General features: G+C 44.9%; 1 protein-coding gene across 10 annotated transcripts in view; it reads right to left on the reverse strand.

Annotated features, from left to right (window-relative positions):
• LOC121281498 (PDZ and LIM domain protein 5-like) overlaps positions 1-12,032 on the reverse strand; it is a 247,665-nt gene that overhangs the window by 4,723 nt on the left and 230,910 nt on the right. For all 10 annotated transcript variants that reach the window (XM_041194460.1, XM_041194452.1, XM_041194514.1 and 7 more), the window contains 2 exons: positions 6,549-6,729; positions 162-282 (listed from right to left, as the gene is read on the reverse strand). In XM_041194460.1, coding sequence (XP_041050394.1) covers positions 162-282; positions 6,549-6,729 — 302 coding nt within the window. The remainder of the gene's footprint in view (positions 1-161; positions 283-6,548; positions 6,730-12,032) is intronic.

Here is a 12,032-nt window from a genome sequence, read left to right on the forward strand (position 1 = left end):
TGACTTTAAACTATGAATGGTTTATAGGGTTGTCCACATGTGCGCTGTACCAGCATTGTTCCCTCAAACGGTTGGGTGGGGGGGCGGATGTTGAGCATATCCTCAGCTTGTTGAAATAACATTCTTGTGCAACGCTGTAAGGATCAAGGGCGAGCATTTACCTTTCTCACAGTAAGGATCCCCATCCTCCATGTGGAAAATATTGTTGCGAATAGGTTGCATGCAAGCCACGCATACAAAGCAGTTAACATGCCAGGTCTGCTTCAAGGCATTAATGATTTCCTGTGAGGCCAGAAAAAACAAGAGTGAGAAGGAGCGATCGAGTCTGAAGGGCCTTATTCACATTCTGAGCGGAAGGGGAGTTGGGCAGTCGTTTACCCAAAAAAGCCAGGGCCATAATAGGAAGAGAAAAAGTGAAACAAACTCACACAAGAGATAATTAAAACCTGCAGGATCGCCAGAGGGCGGGTTTCGTCCAGTGTTCAAGTGTTGGCAATTATAAACAGTAAAATACGTAAAACACATTTTCATAAGCCATAATTTGTCCCGTAAAATTATCATGCATAATTAATAATCATGTTCTGATGAAAGATCATTGACCTGCAACGTTAACTCTACTTCTCTCCACAGAAGCTGCCTGATCTGCTGAGTATTTCCAGCATTCTGTGTTTTTAATATCAGCTTTCCAAAATCCACATTATTTTGCGCCTGTTGTAATAATCATGTTGGTTCCTTGTCACCCAACTGTGCAACCCAAACCACCACTGCAGTAAAGGTTTCACTTTATGCATTCCCAGGATATGGGATTGCCCACCCTTGCTTATCCTGAGATGGTGGCAGTGGGTATAGTTCATGAGCTGCTGCAGTCTGTACGATGTGCAGCTATTTGACATCATGAATATTTCTGAAATACCACCTGAGCAGAGGCATCAAAACAATTGTACATCACCAGTTTCGGGATTATGTAAACAGAATATAAGAAAGGCTTACATTTATATAGAGCCTATCATGACCTGCTTTGATCCCTAAGCGCTTAACAGCCTATGAAGTACTTATGAAACGGAGTGACTGTTCTAATCTAGGAGATGGACAGCAAGCTCCCACAAACCAAAACATGGTAATGACCAAACAATGGAGTTTGTAGGTCATTTTGAAAACACGATGTTGAGTGAGGGGTGAATGTTGGCTAGGACCTCAGGACAACTCCCCAGCTCTTCTTTGGAATTCCTCAACTAGTAATATATTCTTAAACATATTAAAAGTTTTACGAATTACCTCCCTGGTTCACTAACATGGTTGAGTCAGATCCACTTTGCAGCTTTCTGGGCTTAGCATTGTGTTCAAAAACTTCAGACCACGAACTTTGTCCTCCACTTTGTATTTTTTTTCCCTCTAGTGCGAGTCTTTTGCTCTCAGACAGTAGTGACCTTTATTCTGCTTTTTAACACCTACGTTGCACCACTTTGTTCCTTTACTAAAAAACACTCTTTGCCTTTGTTCCATGACATCATTGTAATTTAATCACCTCTGCACTGACCCCTCCCTCTTTTTCAATAGCATAAAGCCCACTGCATTTCTACCTCTCTTCAGTTCCAAAGAGGAGCCAAATCGGACTCAGAACGTTAACTCTATTTCTCTCTCCACAGATACTGCCAGGTCCACTGAGTTTTTCCAGCATGCTTTGTTTTTTATTTCAGATCTCCAGCATCTGCGGCATTTTGCTTTTATTACTTGTTTGGATGTCTCTTGACAAGTAAACCCCACTGAGGGGGTGGGGTGGGGCTGGGGCAGTGCTTGACTGAATCCATTTACAGTATTGTCACAGGGTTATGTTACACCACTATAACACAAGAATCAAACAAATGGACCCCAGTCTTACAAGACCAAGGTCTAGAGAAGGCATCCGACATAAAAGTAATTAGATGGGGATTTAAAGATCAGTATACTCGAGGCAATTCAGCTTTTACATTTCATAAGCAATTCTATCACAGCAATGCTTTTTGAGAGTAAATCAACAGTCCAAGGCACAAATCACTTCAACCCTCCCAAACTTCTGACCCTTCCTTAAAGGTCAATTTATGTGTTACATAACGTGGTCACATTATAAATGATCAAGCGTCCTGTACCCAGCCTTAGGAGTGGGTGCTGACAATAACTTTGCCAAAACACCTCATCTCACCTCATCTGATGCAGAAAGTTTCTATACCTGTGAGACATTCAGTGCCTGATTATCTGTTCAAGGGAGGCAGTAAATTATCAGAAATACATTTGTATTTCTGTAAGTTCATAGAGGCTCACATGGTACAGACAGGCCACAGGCATCAAGCAGGGAAGGGAATTCCAAGGACTAAAGTTTCTATAGTAAACAATCCCCTGCCCCCACACCCAACCCCCTCCCCTGCTCCTAATAACCTGGATCTGACAGGGAATGGGGCTCTTGCACTTAGGGACTCTGCAGCCTGGTTGCAGCCCCTCATGGTCTGTGTATATCCTATGAACTGGCATTGAAAAGATCGGAGCTATCCACGCCAGAGTTCTGAGGGAGACTCTGGCTATGGTCCTGACCTCAGGCAGGGGTGGCAGCCAATTGCTTTCCAAAGTCCAGAAAGTATTCCTCTGGCACAGCTTAGCAATTTGACTCCAATTAGGGTGATGTCTTGGGTTGGTTCCATCTGGGATTCCTTCATATCCATCAAAAAACCCAACTTTCCATTTGAGTTTTGGATATTTTCTCCTGGTCCCTTTCCTGGAACCAGCCAACTTGTGATCCATCTAAACAATTACGTGCAGCACTCTCCGATTATCGACGTGCTGCTAATACCGGACACTTTATAAAGAATCGGACAGCAGAGATGCGACAGGTACTAGAGTATCCCACAATTGTATCCCACATGAGCTCCAACCGGAGCGTAGGAGGGTCTCTGTGGCTCCAATAATTATACGAAAGCACACCTCAGAACTACATCTGGGCGTGCTAGTTGAATAACTGTGGGTAGCCTGGACGTCTTGAGTTTTATTTTTTCCTGTTTTTATGGATAGTGTCCAGATTCCTGAACTTTCCAATCCCCATTGGGAAGAGCAGGAGTTTCAGAGAAAGGGAACTTTTGCCACAGGTTTTCTGTTCAAATTCAATATCTTGGGTTGGAGTGGGAGAGGGGGCTTTTTGATGAACAACCCCTATTTGATCACCTTTGACTTCATCTTGCTGGAGATGGATAAGTCAGCCATATCTTTTCCCTGAGACTAAAGGGAGCAGCAGTAGAAACCATATTGGCAGGCAGAGCAGTTAGAACGGAGTGGCAAATTTATCTGTTAGCCTCCTGCCCTTGTATTGTTGGCACTCTTGTCAGAAAGATATAATAATGTCTATAATGTTATTGGAATTTATTGTAAAATAGAGTCTGTGTCTATGCGTCTATATGTACCTGTGTGCGTGTGAGTGTCTGCATGAGTGCACGTGTGTGTATGTGTGCGTGTGCGTGCATACGTGCATGTGACTTAACTGAATTAGGGGCAACTAGTCTGGGTGCTTTGATGTAAGAAAAATAGGTTTGAAATGTTAATTAGGTAAACATGGGGAAGCTTTAGAATATGAAGTGTAAAGGGGGCAATTTTCATTTTTAAATAAACCAGACTAGATTGTTTTCAAAGGAGGAGAGAAATGTGTCACAGGGCCAGGTGAAGTTAAGAAACAGTGTGTTTACTTTTCCCAACGATTACTGGTAAAACTTAGTGCTATGAGAGATTTTTATTATGAGAAAGATAAAGTCCAATGACAGAGTGAAAATATGGGAATGTGCATTCACAGGGGAAAATATGTATAAAGGAGTGAAGGCTGTGTGTAAGATGAGGCTGTGTTAAGATCTAACAAGTGTGAAACACCTTCAGCCTGCATGTGCCAAACTGCTGCCTTCAGGGACTGAAGTTAAGAGAACTCACTTTGCATTCTACTGTTCAGGGTATCAATTAACTTTGCCCAGGTCCTTTAAAATCTGTGTGTTTTACTGTTGTCTTAATGAAGGTGTAACTGGGAATCAGATCAAGTAGAGGGATTTAAAAATTATTGTTCCAGCAGTTTGTAGACATATGTATGTGCTTACAATCTTTTCTTTAATTTTTAAAAATTTAATTTAGTTTTATAAAAACCTCAAGACTCGGTGTTCTTATTATTACTGAATTCAAAGCCCGCATCTCAAAACATACGAATTGAAAATTGGTTGTGACAGTTGTTTCAAGTTTCCCTCTGGGATTTGAACAGCTCAGCATTTACCACCTGCTGTGTCACAACACTCTCATCTGAATATGCAAATCAAGCTCCAAGTATGTTGTCAGGGAACCGGCTACAATTTTAACCTGAGGCCTGAGCTTTCAGGACATTCACATAATGACCGTCTCACACAAGGAAGGGCATGCTTCCCTTGGACAAGGCGAAATAAAGGTTCACCAGATTGGCTCCTGGGATGAGAGGGTTGTCCAATGAGGAGAGATAGAGTAAAATGGGCCTTTGGTCTCTCAAGGTTAGAAGGATAAGTGGTGATCTCTTGTTTGAGGGTTTGACAGGTTAGATGCTAAGAGGCTGTCTCCCTAACTGAACAGTCTAGACCTGGGGGTCATAGTCTCAGAATACTGGGCCGGGCACTTAGGAGATGTTTATTCTCTCGGAGGGTCATGAATCTTTGGAATTGTCTACCCGGAGACCTGTGGATGCTCAGTCGTTGAGTATATTCAAGAAGGAGTTTTGATAGATTTCTGGACATTAAGGGAATTGAGGGATATGGAATTTAGCCATATCTTATTGAATGGCGGAGGAGGCCCGAAGGGGTGTATGCCCTACTCTTGTTCCCATTTGTTAATTTATGTTCTTAAGATTCAATCGGCCTTGTTTAAAAAAAGAATTGCAGTTTCATTATGAGCCAGACTGAGGAGTGTTCTTTGGGGTCCACAAGGATACCTGAGGTCTCCTCAGGTTAGGCTATTTCAGAGGGCCATTAAAGAGTTCACCGTGTTGGTGTGGGACTGGGGGCATAGAAGCCAGACCAGGTCAGGATGGATGGCAGGTTTCCTTGTCTAAAATGGAGGTTATTGAACCACTTGGGGTTTTGCATTTTGGCGATGCAGTTTTTAAAAAAAAAACCTGAATTTAAATGGCCATGGTGGAATTTGAATTTGTGGGTAATCTCTGGATTATTATTCTAGGTCTCTGCATCATTAGTGCAGAAACAGGGGAGATGGTGGCATAATGGTAATATCACTAGACTAGTAATCCAGAGACCCAGACTCCAGCTCTAGGGACATGGGTTCATGGCAGCTGACTGGATTTAAATTCAATTAATAAATCTGGAATATAAAACTAGTCAGTAATGGTGACCACTAATGGGAAGGAAATCTGCCCTCCTTTCCTGGTCTGGCCTACATACGACTCTATATAAGACTCCAGACCCACAGCAATGTGGTTAACTCCTAACCACCCTCTGAAGGGGCCTAGCAAGGCACTCAGTTCAAGGGCAATTAGGGATGGGCAACAAATGCTGGCCTTGCCAGTGACACCCACATCCCATGAAAGAAACAAAGCTACTGCACTATTGTACCTAATTGATTGGCACCCCATTCACCACTTTAAACATTCACACCCTCAACCAATGACAGCAGCGTGTATGTACCATCTACAAGATGCAAGGGTCCTTCGACAGCATCTTCCAAATGCACAACTTCTAACACCTGGAAAGACAAGGACAGCATCTGCATGGGAGCCCCTCCAAGCCATACATCTTCCTGGCTTGGAAATATATCGCTGTTCCTTCAACGTCACTGACTTGAAATCCTGAAGCTCCCTCCCTAACAGCACCCATTCCACATGGAGTTGCAGTGGTTCAAGAAGGTGGCTCATTAAAGGCAGTTAGGGAGGGACAATAAATGTTGGCCTTCCAGCAACACCAACATCCCAAGAACAAAGAAAAAAATGAGAAGTTGTCATTTGCACAACAATAACTTCTATAGATCATTTTAAAAGGTAGGAAAAAAGCTATTCCTAATATGTGTGTAAATAACAAATTATACCAACACTGCTTATGTATTCAAAATGTATTGTTTAAGTTGCAAAGTTCCAACACATGGTACAATGGAATTATAAGATTCCACAACTGCCAATCTCAGCCTCATGACCAAGGACAGCTGTGCACAGAGTGGAGTTACAACACTGACCAGATGTTAAATATCTCCCCTGCAGAATGGAAAATCTAAATCACTTTTACGTCTTCAGCAAGTGACTGCACGTGCAAGGGAAGGATCGTGTGTGTGTGTGTGTGACTCATTGGCTAAGAAATGATACATTGTGAGGCCTTCAGAATGGAGGTTTCAAAATGAAAAGGAGATGGGTGATAACGAAAGGATGGTGGTATGCTGCCAACCTAGGAATATAGGCCAAGCGCAATGAGTCAGCTGAATACGTGAATTATTTAGGTTTTGGTATGACTGGTTCATTCAGGATCGTATCTTAAGTTATATTTCAGTATTACTGGTCACTGGGATCAGCATCTTAAATTACTTACCCCTAAAATCTTCCTCTGGCATCTGGCACATTCAGGGGCAAAGAACTGCTCGTAGCACTTCTCACAATACACAGATCCCTTCTCTTCCACAAAGCCAATGTGGGCAAGGGACAGGTTACAATAAGCACACGTAAACTCTTCAGGGTGCCAGGAACGACCCATCGCCACAAGAAACGGACCTCTGAGAGAGCAAACATAAAACAATCACTAAACAAACAGGAAAAACAAAACTACTTATCCAAACGTCAAAACTTCTCACAAGTGAAAGAGCGAGCAAGAATTTTTCAGCCATTCTCTTGACTCAACCCTTCCCCTTCAAGGGTAAGGAGGAACCTTTCACTTTAATTTTAAAAAGGAAGTCGCTCTCCAATAGATGTTTCATTGTCAGAAATGCAGGTGCAAATCAGGTTTGGGTGAAGAGTTGAAGACAGTCTGTGAGAGACATAGACTGTCTAAGCTAAGGTGCACAGGTCATTGAAACACTCACCCACTATTCAGCATTATATCTCAAGGATAATGCAAAGACAAAACTACCCCAGTAGCCTGAAGGCCTTGCAAAGGGGCACAAAATATCCTCACTTTAGAACTTCAAATCTAAATTATTTGGCAGAAGGGACTAGAGGGGAGTTGAGGAGAATTTTTTCCAGCCAAAGGGTGGGGAGGGGAAGAGGTGATAGAGCCAGAAACACTCGTCACGTTTAAAAGATACTGGGATATGTACCTGAAGTGCCATAACCTTTAGAGCTACAGACCCAAAGTTGGAAAGAGCACTTTCCCAGCTGACAGAGACATGATGGGCTGAATGGCCAGCTTCTGTGCCGTACCTTTTCTATGCTTCCATGACAAAATCTACTCAAAGGAGTAAGGGTAGGCTATTCAGCCCCTTTGAGCCTCCTGTGCCACACAATTAGATCAATGGCTGATGTGCATCTTAACTCCATCTACCTAACTTGGTTCCTTAAACCTCGATGTTCATGTCTAAACAAAAATTTATCAATTCAAGCTTCGAAATTTGCAAACAAATCACAGCCAAACATCATGTTTTTTTGTGTGTGTGTGTGTGGTGGGGGGGGCTGCATGGCAAGAGAATTCCAAACGCCCACTGCTTGGTTTTTTAGATTTCAAGATGAATAAGCCCCTGGTGCTCTGAAGGCCGACACAATTTCACTGATATAAACAATGTTTAACCAGGGTTCGTGTCCAACATCTTCTTTCACAGCTGTAATCATTATACTGAAAATAAATTGAAAACCAGTGCATCTACACGTCACTGCACACTATTGCAAGACAATACATAACTTTGGACGTGGGGAGGGCAGAACTGGTTTACCATTACAATTGTGGAGTGAGCACAGGTTGATGGAAGAGGTGGAGAATGAGGCAAACTAGTCCATTCATGCTCCACGTTTGTTACACTGTGATCATGTTCAGGAGGGCCATTATCCAACATGAGTGCGCATTTCAGATATTAATTAGCCTGCATTGCTTCTACAAAGCCTAATCTGTTAACCGAATGGGCCATTTTAAACACCTCATCCATTATTCAATGGACATTCCATTGTGAGATATATCTGCCAGTTTTAACATTTGTACAGCACTCTCGTCAATCACCACGTCAGGAAAGTAGTATTACACTCTCCTGCAGAACAACCTGAATGATTTCATGCGTTTTTAAGCTGCAGAAATTTAGTTGCAGACAAAAATTGGAAGTGCTAAAATGGAGAATAATTTTCAAGACAGCGTGGTGCTGCAGCAGACACTAAAAATAGGATATTGCTTAAAGGTGGGCGTGAGGTTGACACATAGGGCAGCGCGTTATGGGGGAGGGACGGGGGGGAACAGGGGGATGTACAGCCCGCTAACCCCTGCCCTCCCACCCATTGGAAGCAAAGTCAGCGTGGAGCCAACTCTCTCCATGCCGCTCCGCCCCGCATCCATAACGCTCTGCTGGTGGGCTGAATAGGTTGTCTGTGGGTCTTCTGTCCCTCACTGGGGAGGCCCACCCTCAGGAGCTGCCAGCCAGTCCACTTGCCGGGCAGTTCCAGCAGCGTCAAGAGCACGGGAGAGTGCGCAGCCAGGACTGCAAGTCCCAAGAAGGGAGCCCCATGGTTCCTGGAGAAAGTCCAGGGTCTGGGGGCAGGGAGGGTTTGGGCGATTTAGAGAGAGGATGCAGGGTGGTGGGTGGGGTCACTGGGGGTGGAGTGTTTCACACACAGGTTGATAGAAAGAAAGGGGGGGGGGGGTCACTACCTTAGGGAAGCTGCCCCTCCCGTGATGGGCAAAGGGCACCTCCTCCCAACCCCAAAGGTAGTACCCCCTTTCCTTCCCACCCTTGGAAAAGGTTTGTACACAAAAAAAAAACAGCCTGCTCACTCTCACCCAACTGCCCACACCAACCATATAACAGCAACGGCATGGTCAGTGTATTATCCGGGTCAATTGACTTGTTAAACAATTCAATTAACCCTTGGGGCAGAGCTTTCCCCCCCCCCGTTTGCAGGGGGGGAGGGGGGTTGTTCGTGAACGCGATTGGTGCCCCCAATTGGGGCCGCAGCGCCATTTTGCATGGGCGGGCCAATTAAGGCTGAGCGCCCCCTGTGAGAGCCGGGGGGTGGGAGATGGGGGAGGGAGAGGGGGGGAATTCCCTGAGTCAGGGCTCGCGCCCTTTCGTGTGCATGCGTCCAAAAGAGCACAGAAATCACGAGTTTTGTTTAAGTTTTAAACCTCTGAATAAAAGAAATTAAAAACTTTTGAAACATGTCCCGGCGTGTGACGGTGTCACACAAGCTGGGACATGTCAATTGATTTAAAAAAAAAAAAAACATTTTTATTGAATTCTTAAACCCTTCGTGAAGCCTCACCCCGCCCGTGGATGAGGTTCCATGAAAAATGCGAAGGCCTGCCCGACGAGCTGGAGGTTGGAGGTTGGTCGGGCAGCTCACTTAATTATTTCACTTGGTTTTTAAAGAGGTCTTAATAGGCCTTTGACAGGTCGGCGGGCGCACAGCTGACTCGGCCGCACCCCCGCCGAACTGCAAACCTAAATGACGCGGGGTGACGTTGGGACGCTCGCCCGACATCACCCATGTGTCATTTTACCCCTCGGCGAGCGGGGCCCGAAAATTCTGCCCTTGGTTATGGTGGGTGGGTTGCCGGTTTCAGCAACCCCCATCACCCCACCCCACCCACCTCCCCCCGCCAACGTATTCTGGGGGTGGGTGTGGGAAGGTGGTGGGGTGGGGGGGGGCGGGGGTGGCACCTGCCCTATTTTATGTGCCTTCCCCACCAGAAACACACCCGGCGGAGGGGCACGGATACTGTTGACTTAAAATGCGCTGCGGGGTCCTGGTCAGTCGCTGAGCTGGTCCTGCTTAGAATCGAGGCAACGTGCCTCCAAAGGATTGTGGGTGTGGATGCCCCAGTCTTCCCTTGCTCAGTGGTGGAGGATAGGAATGCAGACCTCGCCTGACGCACCTCCCACCCTCGCGACAAGCTCCTGCTGACATCCGTGCTCCTTTCAGATGCTCACCTGTCCAACAATGCCGGCCCTTATGTACAACAAGTGGCTCACCTCTCATTGTGGCACTAAACCAGTCCGGTGGATTCATTAGCCAGGGTATTGTTAACTAAAAAGAGGAAAAGCTCTCCTCGCCAGGCAGGATCAGTTTTCCCACCTCTTTACATCCACTGTAGTCCCATTCAGGGGGGGAAGCTTCCGGAAACAAGAGCAGGCAACTGCTGCCGACAGATGGGCAGATTAGTCAACTGGAGCAGGAATTTAATAAAATGTCTGAATAATCAATCGTGTGCACAGCACTGGAATTCTGATTCCTGTGAACTTTTTTTTTAAAAGAAACAAGACATATCAGAGCAACTTATTTTTTGCATATATTGGATTGCAGTTTGGTTTACAGTATTACTTGGCTGTAACCAAACAGGTGTAAAATGAAGTGTCATTTGAGACTACTCTGCTGCCTACAGAATAGTGGCAGAAGGGCATGAACTGTAATTACACTGAAACAGCCTTCTTTGATCTGACTGATCCACTTTCAAGCAGGGAGTGACATGATATATTTATTAGTCTAGAGAGGAGGCAGCTTTGTTTAATTGACAGCGCGTTGTATTAATTACACAAATCTATAATGATCTAGTACTTGTAGACAGGCCATTTTTCTGTGCCACGAATGCCAAACGTAACTTGAAAGGCTTCACTTGTAGTAATGGGGAGCCTCGAGATTGGAACGTTTTAGAATTTATTTCAGGCTGCGTGAGACTTTATAAACAAAAGCAGCAAAGCCTCCGTTAAAATAGCAAAAAGAGAGAAATTTCACACAAATTTGTCCTCCAGCTGCAATGGGAAAAGGAGATCATACATAAATGCATTTATCACCTTGCAAACAACCGATTTCAATCTTGGCTTCCTGCACAGCTCCAGTGAAGCTCAATGTAAAGTCAAAGAACTACATCTCATCTTTCCATTTGGCAGTTTACAGCCTTTATGGAATCATAGAGGCTCATGAGGCAGCTATTCGGCCCATTGAGTCCATGCCAGCTCTCTGTAGAGCAATCTAATCGGTCCCATTCTCCCTGCTCTATCCCCAGAGCCCTAAAGTTTATTTCCCTCGAGTTTCCTTTTGAAATCATTGACTGCCTCTGCTTCTACCTCCCTTGTAGACTGCGAGGTCCATTACTGCTTGCTGTATAAAAATGTTCTTCCTCACAACTCCCCCGGAACCACCAATCCCCACTGCACCTCTTGCCCAAATCTGTGTCCCCTCGCCCTTATACAATCAGCTAATGGAACTTCTCCGCCGCTGCTGCCAGACCTGCTGAGTTTTTCCAGGTAATTCTGTTTTTGTTATGGAAACAGTTTGTCTGCCTTATGCAAACCTGTCATAATCTTGCACATCTCTACCAAATCTCCCCTCGACCTCCTAGCTTCTCCAACCTAGCCTTGTAGAGAAATCCCTCATCCCTGGATCTATTCTGGTAAATCTCCTCTGCGCCCTCACAGGGACCTCACATCCTTCCTGAAGGGTGGTGACCAGAACTGGGTGCAAGACTCTAGTTGTGGCCAAACAAGAGCTTTATAAAAGGTTTGCTACAAGTTTCCTGCTTTTGAACTCATTGCCTCTACTTATGAAGCCCAAGGTCCCATATGTTTTGCTAACCACTGTCAATTTGTCCTGCCACCTTCAAAAAATCTATGCACATGAACCCCCAGGTCTTTCAGTCCCTGTACACTCCTTAGAACTGTGCCATTATCTTTCGCTTTAACAAGCTTTATCTTAACTACCAATTCCACTCTCTCTTGGACATTCCGTAGCCATTGACACCCCAATTGGACTCATCTTCTGGCTCCACGTTTGTCCCATCCATTGTCCTTTGGCCTTTCGCCAGCATTTTACCATTTGATCGCTCTTACCCCTGCCCCTCCTCTCACTGATTTCCTCTTTAATTCTTTCCCTCCGCACCATCCCCTCC

This window comes from Carcharodon carcharias, chromosome 1, assembly GCF_017639515.1.
Source record: "Carcharodon carcharias isolate sCarCar2 chromosome 1, sCarCar2.pri, whole genome shotgun sequence".
NCBI classification, from domain to species: domain Eukaryota; kingdom Metazoa; phylum Chordata; class Chondrichthyes; order Lamniformes; family Lamnidae; genus Carcharodon; species Carcharodon carcharias.